The sequence below is a fragment of the Clupea harengus genome, chromosome 12 (assembly GCF_900700415.2).
Source record: "Clupea harengus chromosome 12, Ch_v2.0.2, whole genome shotgun sequence".
NCBI classification, from domain to species: domain Eukaryota; kingdom Metazoa; phylum Chordata; class Actinopteri; order Clupeiformes; family Clupeidae; genus Clupea; species Clupea harengus.
In genome coordinates this window covers 24,712,349-24,728,115 of record NC_045163.1, presented here as the reverse complement: position 1 = coordinate 24,728,115, position 15,767 = coordinate 24,712,349, and the positions used below count along the sequence as shown (strand labels likewise).

The 15,767-nt window shown below is 45.8% G+C and overlaps 1 protein-coding gene across 4 annotated transcripts in view; it reads left to right on the top strand.

Moving 5' to 3' along the window:
- The window catches only part of myo5b (myosin VB), a 67,496-nt gene that overhangs the window by 43,021 nt on the left and 8,708 nt on the right, over nucleotides 1-15,767 (top strand). The window contains exons 23-33 of one of the 4 annotated variants that reach the window (XM_031578494.2): nucleotides 584-674; nucleotides 2,849-2,994; nucleotides 3,427-3,546; nucleotides 3,953-4,087; nucleotides 4,889-4,951; nucleotides 7,511-7,750; nucleotides 10,344-10,441; nucleotides 13,009-13,086; nucleotides 13,826-14,024; nucleotides 14,371-14,464; nucleotides 15,299-15,427. In XM_031578494.2, coding sequence (XP_031434354.1) covers nucleotides 584-674; nucleotides 2,849-2,994; nucleotides 3,427-3,546; nucleotides 3,953-4,087; nucleotides 4,889-4,951; nucleotides 7,511-7,750; nucleotides 10,344-10,441; nucleotides 13,009-13,086; nucleotides 13,826-14,024; nucleotides 14,371-14,464; nucleotides 15,299-15,427 — 1,393 coding nt within the window. The remainder of the gene's footprint in view (nucleotides 1-583; nucleotides 675-2,848; nucleotides 2,995-3,426; nucleotides 3,547-3,952; nucleotides 4,088-4,888; nucleotides 4,952-7,510; nucleotides 7,751-10,343; nucleotides 10,442-13,008; nucleotides 13,087-13,825; nucleotides 14,025-14,370; nucleotides 14,465-15,298; nucleotides 15,428-15,767) is intronic. The other 3 variants (XM_031578495.2, XM_031578496.2, XM_042709389.1) reach the window with 3 other exon arrangements.

Sequence of the window (15,767 nt, the reverse complement as noted above, 5' to 3'; positions counted from 1 at the left end):
AGGGAGTGACGGAGAGGGAGAGGGGAGTTCACATCACTGATGATGTTTGACATATAAAATGCAGAGTATATTTGACATAGATAATGCGAACAGAACAGTTAATGTGATTACTGATCATAGATGTTCACATGCTACTGAGCCACGTGAGAGTATTTCGCACAGTTTGACGAGCGTTGCGTAACTTCGGCCATTTTGTCTTGACCAATTGAAGAGCCCATACAAGAGAGTCTCTGTTTGAAAGCCCCCCTTGATGAAATCAATACCGATGGTGCTCCAGTTTGTAGTGCTGCAACTCATCTGCCCTGACCTGCAGAAGTCACTTTTCCTCGAAACTCTATACAGTATTTTTCAGTGGTGTTCCTGTTTTACCACGAGGTATACAAAGGCATTTTGATCAAGTTGAGCAGTGATTTTTATGATTCATAAACAAATAGATCGCCATCTCAAAATGAGGACATTTGCCATCATTCGTCAGATTCCCCCACATGGATCCATCCATGCTTCCTCTAACGTGCATCAGCTATCTGGTTTGAAATAATGACGTCTTTGCTGTCTGGTAAATGTCTTATTTTTTTGTTCTCAGAGAGTCGAGGAGCTGGAAAAGGAGAATCTGCTGCTGAAGGGAGAGAAAGAGGAGATGAACGAAAAGATCCTGAGCGACTCCAGGAGCACAGGTCAGTGCTGACACCTCAGGAACCGGTCGGTCAGTCAGTCAGTCAGTCAGTCAGTCGATTAGTTTGTCAATCAGGTTAGTCAGTCCGGTGAGTCTGTCTGTCAGTCTGTCAGTCAGGTTAGTCTGACTGGGCAAACTTTCCCACGGAATCCCATCTACTTTTATAGGGGCAGAAAACCACCCCCATCCTCCTAGAAGGTGGTTGTTTTCTCACTAGTATCATAGACTTCTCAGGAATAGTTCATGTTCCATTGGTACTATAGAACTCAAAGCGGTCCACCACAGGAACTGTTGCCCACTGTGGGATCCTGCTCTGTAGGACGCGCTTTGTGTTTCCCAGCAGTATGTAGGCTGCCTGTGCCCAGAGGGGTGGGCTGGTTTGGTTTCCCACACAAGGGGAGGACTTGTGTGCCGAAGTGGGGGTGAAAGAGGCCTATTAAGCGACTGCATTGAGTTTCAGCGGAGGAATGCGAAACTGCACTTTCACCTGTGGGAGCGTTAGGGACACTATTGTCTGCTGCAGGTTCACAAGAGGGGGGGAAGTAGCTCCTGAAACCCACCGGTAGCCTCTAGAAATGCCCTGCACAAACCGTGCTAACAGTAATAGTATAGGGGGCGATAGCAATAGCCGTATTAGGACAAATTGCTCCTGTTTTTAATCTCTTTTCTTGTTGCTTAAGTCTGTTGTTGTTGTTTTTTTGTCTATGTGTTTCACAAAGCTGGACAATGAACATGTTCTTAAGTTTGTGTGTCACTGACATTGGAGCCCTAACCTCCTCAGAGCAGAAAGAGTAGTTCCTATTTAACTCTCTTTCTATAAGAGTAGTTCCTATTTAACTCTCTTTGTATAAGAGTAGTTCCTATTTAACTCTCTTTCTATAAGAGTAGTTCCTATTTAACTCTCTTTCTATAAGAGTAGTTCCTATTTAACTCTCTTTGTATAAGAGTAGTTCCTATTTAACTCTCTTTCTATAAGAGTAGTTCCTATTTAACTCTCTTTCTATAAAAGTAGTTCCTATTTAACTCTCCTTCTATAAGAGTAGTTCCTCTTTAACTCTCTTTCTATTAGAGTAGTTCCTATTTAACTCTCTTTCTATAAGAGTAGTTCCTATTTAACTCTCCTTCTATAAGAGTAGTTCCTATTTAACTCTCTTTCTATAAGAGTAGTTCCTATTTAACTCTCCTTCTATAAGAGTAGTTCCTCTTTAACTCTCTTTCTATTAGAGTAGTTCCTATTTAACGCTCTTTCTATAAGAGTAGTTCCTATTTAACTCTCCTGGTCTGCCATCCTGTGCTGATGCAGAGGCGAGAAGCTGACAGGACGCCAGCACGGACAAAGTCAGCTCGTAAAATAGCCACTAGTTATTATGTCCCGGCATGTGAAAGATTATCTGCAGATGAAAGTAATTGTGTGTCCATAGACCTGGTTAGTGGGATATATCTGATGGTAAATCTGAGCTTGTTATAAAATGATTCTGTATCAGAAATCAGAGATCTACATGAGCTCCATGTACTGGGCAGTCATTCAACTCTGATTAAAGTGATGTAGGTGAGAGAGAGAGAGAGAGAGAGAGAGAGAGAGAGAGAGAAAGTGTGAGCGAGAGAGAGAGAAAGTTTACGAGTAATAGATGACATAGCTAATCATATTCTCCTTTTATGTAAACATCTATTTTCACATGTTACATTTTCTTTTGACATTTAGTAATTATATAATGCGATGTAAAAGGCATTTTTTTTATTTTAGAAAGCCCTTATGTAAGACGATGTATCTGAAAAGCACTGAAACTAAATTAAGGATTAGAAAATTCATGTGAGATCATGTGAGAACTCTCAAGAGCTGTTGGCTGACGCAGGTCAGATCCTTGAGATGACTAAATGTGTGTCTCTACCTGTCCGTGCCTGCTTTCCTGTTTGTATGTGTGTCTGTGTTTGTGGATATCTTTGTGTTTATGTGTGTGTGTGTGTGTGTGTGTGTGTGTGTATATATATATAAAAATGTTAAAACATTTTCTATTATGCTTATGTTAATTAATTTTTATTTTATTGTATTATTTTAGTTAGTTTCTAATATGTTGGCACTCTGAGATTCTTCTGAATGAAGAGTGCATTACAAATTAAATTAATTATTATATTATTATTATATATAATGTGTGTGTGTGTGTGTGTGTGTCACAGACCAGAAGCTGAGTGTGTCTCAGAGGGAGAGCAGGCTTCAGGCAGACTTGGATGAGGAACGTCAGCGCTACCAGAACCTGGTGAAGGAGTTCTCCCGCCTGGAGCTGAGATATGACAACCTGCAGGAGGAGGTCTCTCTGGCCAAGGTGGGGGAGCAACAACACAACCCATCAGGGCTTCGTGTTAAACTATCAAACATTGTTCTTCTTTTCAGAGATAACCAAGGGTTGATATGTGCCCTACAGTACGGAGATCTCTAGAAAAGGTTTATGAGGTTTATCATGTTGTACACAAGATACATAAGGTGTGTGAGAACACTCTCGAAACAATATTCTCTTCTATCAGAAAGCATCTGCAAGGAAGACCATGACCATGAGTTTGTTGTTGTTTTTGTTGTTAATGTTGTTGACGTGCCTTGAGACAATTTGATTGTTTTGATGCTATATAAATACAATTGAATTGAATTGAATTGAATTGAATGTTGTTGTTGGTGATGATGTTGTTGTTGTTGTTGACATTGTCATTGTTATCGTGCTGGTGGTCACTAATCCACTGTTTCCTGTTTGGACACGTCACAGTTCCACCCAGGCCACCGGAGGAACCTGTCCAATCAGAGCAGCCTGGGCTCCGAGTCCCCCTACCCCTCCTTCACCCCCTCCGACGTGGGCGACACGGACGATGCCCTGCAGCAGGTGGAGGTAAGGACCGCTACCCCACTACACACATTAAAGTCAAAGTCAAAGTCAAAGAGTTTATTGTCGCATACACCAAATTGCTTCAGTGCAGCGAAATTCTTAGGACTTGGCCAGCAACATCTACGCAGTAGACAGTAGACAGTAGATACAGATAACAAAGTGACATAGTAACATATACCAAAAATAACATTTAACACTATAACACTGTAACATTATCATGAGCTCTTGCTTCACATCTATTAACATTTCATGAAGGTCATGATACTTGTATGTAAGTGATGGAATGCTCTTAAAGCTATGAAAGAAGATCCCAAAGCTTAGAGGACCATAGTGCAAGTGCATGTCTTCAGATTGTTCTGTATGCATGCAATACTGTCTGGCCTCACCGTGCTGTGGTGCTGTGGTGCAGGACATGGGCGTGGAGAAGGCGGCCATGGACATCAGCCTGTTCATGAAGCTGCAGAAGCGCGTGAGGGAGCTGGAGCAGGAGAGGAAGAGGCTCCACAGCAGCCTGGAGAAGATGGAGGAGCTGGCCAACCGCAAGGTGGGCCCCGGCCCCCAGCCACACACACGCCGGCCCCCAGCCACACACACGCCGGCCCCCAGCCACACACACCCCGGCCCCCAGCCACACACACGCCGGCCCCCAGCCACACACACCCCGGCCCCCAGCCACACACACCCCGGCCCCGACCCCGACCCCCATCCACACACACCCCGACCCCGGCCCCGACCCCGACCCCCATCCACACACACCCCGGCCCCCAGCCACACACACCCCGGCCCCGACCCCGACCCCCATCCACACACACCCCGGCCCCGACCCCGGCCCCCAGCCACACACACCCCGGCCCGGACCCCGGCCCCCAGCCACACACACCTCTGTTCACTTTAACTGCACAGCTTTGGCTTCTCCTCTTGAGCTTTTAGACATTTGGCCTTCTTGTGATTGTTCCTTAGAACCAGACTTAGTATGTATTTATTTATTTGATTTCATCTACATAACCAGGGAAAGAATTTTATACAATGCTCATTATATATATATTAAAGACATTATTATTATTATTATATAATACAAGTGTGTAAATACAGTAATAATGTAAGACGGAGAGCTTAATAGACAGTACTTGTTGAGGTACATGACTTTGGTGGGGTTGCTTGTACTACGCATATCATTCAGGAGTTGGTCAGACCTCTGTGATAAGGTTCCTCCTGGCCAGGCAAAGAGTAGCAAACTGATAAAGTGTTGCAGCAATTCTTATCAATTCATCTTGCACAATGTGTGCTAATCTGTGTCTTTATCAGTGAGAGATAACTTACAGTATGTTCATGATTGATCTCCCAGGGTATTGAGCCCAAAGGCTCCACCCCAGAGGACGATTCCATCGCCGACTACAACATTCTCAAGGTAGAGTCCAGGTTCACCTGTTCCAGTGTTAGTTTGTGTACACACACACACACACACTCGCATGCACACACAGATCCACAGCGCGCACTCAGCACAGCCACAGGTTCACCTGTTCCAGTGTTAGTTTGTGTACACACACACACACACTCGCATGCACACACAGATCCACGCCGCGCACACAGCACAGCCACAGGTTCACCTCGGCGCCATGTCTTTCTATGTGCTCCTTGATTTCATCTACACCGTGGTATCTCTGCTGCTCCTCGCCGCGCTGTCTCAGAAGTTTAGGGTGAGTGTGTGAGAGACTCTCTTTAATGTAGCGGTAATATTAATGACACGCTTTCATCACACTTCTGTCTCAGAAGTTTAGGGTGAGTGTTTTAGAGACTCTAATGTAGCAGTAATATTAATGAAAAGCTTTCATCATACTTCTTTGACAGCGCTACTTGTACAGTGCTCTGGGGAAGCTAGCAACTCAATCTGACAGATGAATCAGATAGATTCACAGATGTATAAAACAACAAAACATTTTGAAAATAAAATAGACAGGATTATGTGTGGACCCCTGCTTGTGTTTGGGTAACTGAGGTGATAATAATAATAATAATAATAATAATAATTATTCATTTTATTTGTAATGCAGTCTTCATTCAGAAGAATCTCAGAGTGCCAACATATTAGAAACTAACTATAATAATACAATAAAATAAAAATGAGTTAACATAAGCATAATTGAAATTTTTTAACATTTTAACATAAGATTTAACACAAGGCCAGAAATGCCTTCCTGAATAAAAATGTTTTTAGTCCAGCTTTAAAGGAGTCCAGGTTCTGCGTATGATGTATGCAAGCTATTGAGTCTTGCATTACAGATTAATGCAAGCACTTTAAACTATGTATTTAACACTATAAGCACCTCAAAACTATGTATTTAACACGTATGTTTTGAGAGTGTTGAATACGCTGCTGTGTGTTAATGCTGTCCAGTATCTGTAGGTGCAGAGCCCTTGCGTAAGAGTACTCTCTGTGACTGAACTACTAGCTGACTGTACTGTGGTCTTCTTGAGTGAAGAGCTTGAGGGAACTCTCTGCGTCGTTTATATTTGAACAAATCCATCAAAGTCATTTATAAGTCACATCCTCTGCACATCGAGATCACTTTTCACAGGGCTCTAAATATGCATGGCAGAATTTAATTTGGAATTCAGTCAACATAAAACGTGACCGTAAATATATTTACAGATCACAGGGAATCAGTACATGAGGCATCTTGTAAATCCCATATGTGCATCTTTCAAAAGCCATCTAATTCCCCACTTTCTCACTTACATGCATTTAAAAATAAATCACTATGCGTGGGACTTTTTAAGAGATTTATCACTGCAAACACTTCAAGCGGAGTTGGCCTTTGCCTGTTTAATCATTAACCAAAGCAGGCATTCATGACGTTGATGCTCGTTGAATGGCTCGTTGAATGGCTCGTTGAATGGCTCGTTGAATGGCTTGTGGAATGGCTCGTTGAATGGCTCGTTGAATGGCTCGTTGAATGGCTCGTCGAATGGCTCGTCGAATGGCTCGTCGAATGGCTCGTCGAATGGCTCGTCGAATGGCTCGTCGAATGGCTCGTCGAATGGCTCGTCGAATGGCTCGTTGAATGGCTCGTCCAGATTGACCAGTGCATAGGTCCAGGGTCCGTTGGGAGAATAATGACTTCTTACCTGCCTATTATATCTCTATCATTTCTCAGAAAAATATGCCTAATTAAATATATATATATATTAAGTGAGAAATTCAAAATCTAATGCTTTTAGAAAGGGGCATTAGTTTTGAAGTGCTTTGTAGATTTCCATTACAGACTGGCATTAGTGTGATTGGTGGCAAGCTGTGATTGTCACTGTGAGCTGAAGTAGCCTTGACTGTGCTACATTCAGACAGGATGTGATCGTCTCTGTGAGATGGAGTAGCCTTGACTGTGCTACATTCAGACAGGATGTGATCGTCTCTGTGAGCTGAAGTAGCCTTGACTGTGCTACATTCAGACAGGATGTGATCGTCTCTGTGAGCTGAAGTAGCCTTGACTGTGCTACATTCAGACAGGATGTGATCGTCTCTGTGAGATGGAGTAGCCTTGACTGTGCTCCATTCAGACAGGACTTAAATTAGCCTGCAAGACTGGAGTGAGTCATTTAAATGTTGTCTTAGGTTGCCATGGATTTATCCCATATTTCTCTCTCTCTCTCTCGTTCTCGCTCTCCCTCTCTCTCTCTCTTTCTGTAACTTCCCACAAACACTAAGTGTGGTTCCAGTTCTCGCCTCAGGGTTCTTTTAATATTTTGAGCCCTCTCCGAAAGCCCTGTCCAACAGCTTATAATTACCCAGGAAGGCGCTGTGTTCTCGAGTGGACCCAGGTTATGCCCAGTGTGTTGTGTTCTCCAACGCCAACGGCATCTGTGCTGCAGTTTTTTCTCAGAGTGTTTTCTTTTAGCGAGAACAACAACCATGCAATAATTACAAAATATCTGAAACTGATCTCAGACCTTTAACCTTTGACACCCACAGAGGCAGGAGCTGGAGTCGGAGAACAAGAAGTTGAAGAACGACCTGAACGAGCTGCGCAAGGCGGTGGCCGACCGCGCCACGAAGAGCAACGGCTCCAACGAGCTGCAGGAGGGCTACAACCTGCTCCTGAACCAGCTGAAGGCCGCCAACGAGGAGCTGGAGGTGCGCAAGGAGGAGGTGCTCATCCTGCGCACACAGATCGTCAGCAACTCCAAAAAGGCTGACACCGACAACCACATTGTGAGTGCAGGGGGGGGCGTCCAGGGGGGCAGGGGGGGAGTGCTGGGTGTGGAGAAGAATGTCAAAGAAACGTCTAACAAGGGTACAGAATAGCCAGAGAATACGTTGGTGGAACGAACTGCCTAGTACTACCAGAGCAGGGGCGTCCCTCTCTACCTTCAAGAAGCTTTTGAAGACCCAACTCTTCAGAGAGCACCTCCCCTCCTAACTGGCACCTGACTAGCGCTTAACTTGCACTTCAGCAGTTACATTCCTGCACTTCTTTTTCCTTTTTTCTAGGTCGTTGTTTTTCTAATTCTCATGTAAAGTAGTATTTATTGTTACACCATGCTTTTTATTGCTCTTAGCCTGACTGTTCTCTCCCTTGTACGTCGCTTTGGACAAAAGCGTCTGCTAAATGACTAAATGTAAATGTCAAAATGTCAGAATATTTGGAAAGGCAAGTCAGTCAGTGTACAAGGCTTTCCATGACTAGTTCACTCCAAATGCTAGTAACAATGCTAGGAACATGATGGCATTGGCTGACTGTCTCTGAGCATTTGGTCACAGCTCATAGTTACGAAGGGGGAGCCACCCATCAGGTGCATAAAAGGAAATACCTACAGGGGAGAACCCCAGTCACAGCAGCCTGTCAGTCATCTTAACCCGCTCATGAATTGACTAATGCCCTTTCTGACAGGGCTTTCTGTGGAAGAGACGGCTCTGCCTTGTTCCCCATACAATATTAAGAGCCATGAAAACGTTTCACCCCTGAAGGACTCCATGTCCCATCATGCACCACTGAGAGTGAGCACGCTCGGGCACAGTCACCTCAGATGTGAAGTCCACAGTGATGCCCTGACATGAGTTCCGAGTGTAATCTCGCTCTGATTCAGCAGCCCTGACATGAGTTCTGAGTGTAATCTCTCTGATTCAGCAGCCCTGACATGAGTTCTGAGTGTTATCTCTCTGATTCAGCAGCCCTGACATGAGTTCTGAGTGTTATCTCTCTGATTCAGCAGCCCTGACATGAGTTCTGAGTGATATATCGCTCTGATTCAGCAGCCCTGACATGAGTTCTGAGTGTAATCTCTCTGATTCAGCAGCCCTGACATGAGTTCTGAGTGATATCTCTCTGATTCAGCAGCCCTGACATGAGTTCTGAGTGTAATCTCTCTGATTCAGCAGCCCTGACATGAGTTCTGAGTGATATATCTCTGATTCAGCAGCCCTGACATGAGTTCTGAGTGTTATCGCTCTGATTCAGCAGCCCTGACATGAGTTCTGAGTGATATCGCTCTGATTCAGCAGCTCTGACATGAATTCTGAGTGATATCGCTCTGATTCAGCAGCTCTGACATGAATTCTGAGTGTTATCTCTCTCTGATTCAGCAGCCCCGCTGCACAACACCAGCGCTGCCAGCAGAGGCCACATCCACACCACAGAGAGTGTCAGAGTGGCTCCACTGTCCCCAGATCAGCCTTCGCCTTCCTGTCTGTTCATCTGCTCTATCTCTCCCCTCTCTGCGTCCTCCTTCCCTAGAACTTCATTACTGTCCATCTATCCATATTTCTGTCTGGCTTTTCGGTCGTTTTTGTCTCAATTTTCTGTATAACTATCTATCTGTGTCTGTCTGTCTGTCTGTCTGTCTGTCTGTCTATCTGTCTATCTGTCTGTCTGTCTCTCTGTCTGTCTATCTATTCACCCATCTGTCATTTGTTTTGCTCAGTCTCTATTTACTCCCTTCCTGCCACATCTCTCTCCCTTTCTCTTTTGCTCTCCCTTATTGCTCCTCACCCCCCCTCTCTCTCTCTCTCTCTCTCTCTCTCTCTCTCTCTCTCTCTCTCTCTCTCTCCCTTTCTCTTTTGCTCTACCTTATTGCTCGTCTCCTTCTCATCTCTCTCCCCCTCTCTCTCTCTCCCCCTTTCTCTCGCTCTCTCTCTCTCTACCTCTATTCTCCTCTGTGTGAGGGACTATCCCTGTCAGCACTCATGACCCAGGGGGCTGTCACAGACACTCTCTTTCTCTCTCTTTATCTCTCTCTTCATCTCTCTTTCTCCCTCTCTCTCTTTATCTCCTTCTTCATCTCTACCTCTACCTCTCTCTCTCTTTATCTGTCTCTTCATCTCCCTCTCTCTCTCCCTCCCCCCTCCCTCTCTCTCTCTCCCTCTCTCTCTTTCTTTATCTCTCTTTCTATCTTCTCTCAGTTGTGACAATGGGGAAGATGTGTGAGCCGTATGTGTGTAGGAGTGTGTCAGACTCCTGTTAAAGGGGCCTGCCCCTCTCTAAAGACACGGCCCTAAGCCCCTGAAGCTGATTCGATCAGACGTGGGCACCCAGAGAGCCAACGGGCACGTGTGAGAGAGCGTTATGGCATTAGTGGCGTCCTGCCTGTCGGGCACGTGTGAGTGCGTTATGGCATTACTGGCGTCCTGCCAGCGGGCACAGGTGTTTGACGAGTGAGTCGTGTCCACCTGTGCCAGAGGAGGAGTACGGATGATCTCCAGATGGCAGGCATCTCCTCCTCCTGGGCGCTTCAGTGCTGCTGTGTTCGGTGCTCTTCTGCTAACGGATGTTTGTTTTTAATAGCTGCCATGTTTGTTGTGTTCCTAGCAGAAGTCCAACAACGTTCCTGAATGGAGCAACAACAAGAAGCCTGTGGACAAGGAGGAGGCCCTGCAGGCCTACCAGGGCCTGTGCGAAGCAAAGAGGTGAGTGTGGGCCGAGTGTGGGCCGACTGTGAGCCGAGTGTGAGCCGAGTGTGGGCCGAGGGTGAGCCGAGTGTGAGTCGAGTCATAGTGAAACCCAGCCGCGCAGTCTTACAGTAAGGCCTCGGAGGAGCTGTAGTGCCACAAGTGTGGCTGTCGGGGGGCAGTTTCTGTCTGAACCACAACGCAGGGGCTCCTGCTCCTGCTCACGCTCAGGAGGCTCGGATGAGGCTGAGTCATTGGTAGCACACTGTGCGAGTGTGTTTTCATACTTCATACAAGAAATGACCTCACTTCCTTAGCAACAATGACTGTTTACTCCTTTGGCCAAGAAGTGTCCTGAACAGGAAAGTGCCTGCACATTCACAGTAATGCTAAACTCACACCTCAGCACTTTATCTCACACCTCAGCCCAATAGCGCGTGGCATCATGGCATATGTGACTTGACACGACACCTGCATCACATAACCGTGCGATATCCCTCCACATTAGAATACATTACATCGCTGTGTTTAACTGCTACTGATGCTGCATCACATAACCGTGCGATATCCCTCCACATTAGAATACATTACATTGCTGTGTTTAACTGCTACTGATGATACATTCATCTCCTTTCCCCTCTGTGAAGCCCTATGCCTTGTGATGGGTGCAGGCTGGATGGAGATCAGTGGCCATCTAAATTCATGGCGCTGAGTCTCGCCATCACTAGAGCTCCCTTGCACAGACAGACAGACAGACAGACAGACAGACAGACAGACAGACAGACAGACAGACAGACAGACAGACAGACAGACAGACAGACAGACAGACAGACAGACAGACAGACACACAGACAGACACACAGACAGACACACAGACAGACACACATTTGCTCTGCCAGACGTGCTGCAGATTGCGCAACGAAACATACGTGTGTCCACAGCTGCTACTCTCTGCAACAAAAGTCTTTTTCCTCCTCTCCTCTCTGATTTCACATTCATGCATTCCTCTACTTCTTTTCCTCTGTCCTGCCTCTGTAAGGCCACTGGCTGCCTCTCTCATTCCCCTGGCCCATAGCGAGAGAGAGAGAGAGAGAGAGAGAGAGAGAGAGAGAGAGAGAGAGAGAGAGAGAGAGAGAGAGAGAGAGAGAGAGAGAGAGAGAGAGAGAGAGAGAGAGAGAGAGAGAGAGGCCTCTCTCATTCCCCTGGCCCATAGCGCGAGTGAGAGAGCTTAGTGCTGCAGTACATATCAGAACTGCAATATGAAGTTTAGTGGAGTTTTACGATAACTAGATGTGGTAGAAACGTATAGGAAACATCAACAGAGGCTTCCTTCACTGAATGAAGCAGAGGCTCTTTATTAAGCAGATAGCACAGCTGCTAATCTCACTGCAAAAATTCAGCTTTCAAAAACAAGGGGAAAAATGTAATGAAATGGGGGATATATTACTTAAAATAAGCAAAAGTATCTGCCAACAGAACAGGAAAATTTGACCTACCAAGATTGTTTTTGTCCAGACTAAAAACAAGTACATTTGTTTTGATTCTGACTTTGACAAAACAGTTTTGTACTTGTCAGTGGTGATCAAACTAGTTTCAAACATTTAAATTGCTCAGAACCAGTAGTACAATCTCAGTAACAAGTTATAATACCTTATTAAGATAAATAAGGATTGAAGTACGCTGGAAGCAAGTGAAAAGCTCTTACATAAAAAAATGCCTGGTAAGAAGAAATATCTTGTCAAAGCATATATTGCCTTACTAAGATTTACATTTTTGCAGCCGCTTATTTGTCCGGAGTTCCCCTGGAGGCCAGTAATGTTACTGGCTTCCAGGGGAACTCCGGACAAATAGTACCGTTGAGTTCCGTTGAATGCCATGTTAACCCAGTACAGTGTCTCTTAAGTGTGACTTAAACATTACTGTATGCTGCTGGCAGACCTGAAGGGGCCTGTTGGGGTTGACACGCTGCGGGTTGGTCATTGTCTCTCAGCTCCAGCTTTCATTCTTCTCTTTGCTGTTACTAACCTGTTCTGTTCTTATTCTGCTTTTACTCCAACTCTTCGCTGTTACTAACCTGTTCTGTTCTTATTCTGCTTTTTCTCCAACTCTTCGCTGTTACTAACCTGTTCTGTTCTTATTCTGCTTTTTCTCCAACTCTTCGCTGTTACTAACCTGTTCTGTTCTAATTCTGCTTTTTCTCCAACTTCTTTCCTGTTGCATGTGTCTTGTCTCCTTCTCTTGTCTACTTCACTCTCTCTTTCTGTCTCTCGGTTTCTCTTCCTCCTCTTTCTCTGTCTGTCTCTATCTCTTTCTCATCTCTCTCTCTCTCTCTCTCTCTCTCTCTCTCTCGTGTCTGTCTCTGTCTCTCTCTTTCTCTCTCTATCTCTCTTGGCGTCTGTCTCTCTCTTTCTCTCTATCTCTTGCCCGTCTCTCGTGTCTGTCTCTCTCTCTCTCTCTTGTGTCTGTCTCTCTCTCTCTCTCGTGCCTGTCTCTGTCTCTCTTTTTCTCTCTCTCTCTATCTCTTGCGCGTCTCTGGTGTCTATCTCTGTCTCTCTCTGTCTCTGTCTGTGTGTTGTGGACGGCAGTAAAGGCGATGATTGGGGTTATTTGAATGAAGACGGAGAGCTGGGTCTGGCATACCAGGGATTAAAGCAGGTGGCCAGGTTGTTCTTTCTGCTTCTTCTTTCTTCAAGAGCTTCTCTACCTTTCATCTGTTGAATTCATAGTATGATGGTACACACACACACACACACACACGGAGTTGTCCGTTTCACATTGGGTGAATTCCGTTTTTTTCCGTTTCGGCTCATTTTGTTCACCTTGAGGTAGATTGATAGCTTAAAATGAGTAAATAATATGTGCCACAAGTGACCCAAACCTTCTAAGATTGTTGTTTGCCAGCCATCAACAGAACAGAAGACAAAAAAAACATTATTTGGAGGCGATTGGGAAGATGAGCGAATTAATGTGACAGGGTGTAGCATCAACCGTTGAACAGGGCGGGCGTGGCCGGAGCGGAGTTCAACACAGACGTGACATTTTCTCAATGTTTTTTTTTTTTTAATTAGTGTTTTTAATCGTTGTTGTGCTTATTTTAAATAAATACAGTCTTGCAGGACAAAATACAGGGGAATTTGGGTGATTTTGATGCACAAAATGGTGTTTCCGTTTGAAAGTTGCAATTCCGTTTCAAAGGGTACATTCCGCGAATTCCGTCCGTTTTCCGTTATCGCGGAAAATCATTGGCCCTACACATGCACACACACACACACACATATAAACACATTACAGCTATGTTGGTAAGTGTTGCCATGTTTCTAATGCCAGAGTGAGACGTATACTGTACTCTTAATAACTCTCTCTCTCTCTCTCTCTTCCTCCCTCCTTCCCTCTCTGCCTCAGACTGCTGGAGGCCCAGCTGCAGACCCAGTCTCGTCAGCACAAGGATGAGCTGGTGGCGCTTCACACCCAGATCGAGGTGCTCCGCGAGGACCTGGAGAAGAAGCAGGAGGTGCTGGGCCAAATCATGGCCCTCTCGCCCGAGGACAAGGTGGAGTTCAGCGTACAGCAGGAGATCACGCGCCTCACCAACGACAACCTGGTGAGTCTTCAGAGGCTGACCGGGAAGAAAAACCTGTGTGTGTGTGTGTGTGTGTGTGTGTGTGTGTGTGTGTGTGTGTGTGTGTGTGTGTGTGTGTGTGTGTGTGTGTGTGTGTGTGTGTGTGTGTGTGTGTGTGTGTGTGTGTGTGTGTGTGTGTGTGTGTGTGTGTGTGTGTGTGTGAGATAATAGACAGTCAAAGAGACTTGCAAAGGCAAGACTTGAGCGTTATGATTGACTTGAAGCCCTGTGAGTGGGCGGGCCCAGGCCTGCTTCTGCCTGCATGTGATAGGTCAGTAATGAGAGCTGTCAGTCATGTGGCCGGTGTCTGTCTGCCGCTGTGTTTCAGGACCTCAAGGAGCTGATGGAGAAACTGGAGAAGAACGAGCGCAAGCTGAAGAAACAGCTGAGGATCTACATGAAGAAAGTACAGGAGCTGGAAGGTAAGAGAGATGGATGGATGGATGGATGGATGAAGAGGAGAAGGGATAGAAGGTGTGAGGGAACGGGTCAATAGTGTGCCTTCGACGCCTTCCTTCGGTTGAGATCTTCCTGCAGGGTTGCCAGTGGTACCAGAGTCTAGAAGAAGAAAATATATCACTTAATAGAATCATCAGAATGTGATGATTTTTACTACACACAATACTGAGGAGGTTTCTTCCAACCAGCGTGTGTTTATCCTCCAGGGCCTGCTGAACTACTTGTAGAGGGTCAATAGATGCAGGAACAGATGAAGAGAGATACTGACAGAGACTAGATCCCTATAGCATGTGGAGGGTCAGTAGTTACAGGAACAGATGAAGAGAGATACTGACAGAGACTAGATCCCTATAGCATGTGGAGGGTCAGTAGATGCAGGAAGAGATGAAGAGAGATACTGACAGAGACTAGATCCCTATAGCATGTGGAGGGTCAGTAGATGCAGGAACAGATGAAGAGAGATACTGACAGAGACTAGATCCCTATAGCATGTGGAGGGTCAGTAGATGCAGGAAGAGATGAAGAGAGATACTGACAGAGACTAGATCCCTATAGCATGTGGAGGGTCAGTAGATGCAGGAAGAGATGAAGAGAGATACAGACAGAGACTAGATCCCTATAGCATGTGGAGGGTCAATAGATGCAGGAAGAGATGAAGAGAGATACAGACAGAGACTAGATCCCTATAGCATGTGGAGGGTCAGTAGTTACAGGAAGAGATGAAGAGAGATACTGACAGAGACTAGATCCCTATAGCATGTGGCTTTCCTCTGACCCCTGATGACCTGTCTGTGCAGTGCCGGCCTCCAAGGGGCGTCCGGAGCTGACTCGGCAGGTGACGTTGCAGAGGAAGGAGAAGGACTTCGAGGGCATGCTGGAGTACTACAAGGACGACGAGTCCATGCTGATCCGCACTCTCATCACAGGTACCCACCCGCCAGTCTGCCCCACGGGCCACGCCCTGATGGCCCACGCCCTGTGAACGCCTCCCCCACACACACACACAGCACACACACACACACACACAGCACACACACACACACTGGGCTTAGAGGGGATTCACCGTCTGCTGTTTTTACTGGGCTGTTTCATTAGATCAGTGCTGTGGCTGAGTTTTGTCTCTTTCTCTCTTTTTCTCTCTCTCTCTCTCTCTCTCTCTCTCTCTCTCTTTCCCTCTCTCTCTCTCTGAGTGCATGCGTGAGTGAGTGACTAAACGCGTGTGTGTGAGTGGCAAGTCTAATTCTAACTTTTCTACCTTTGTGTGTT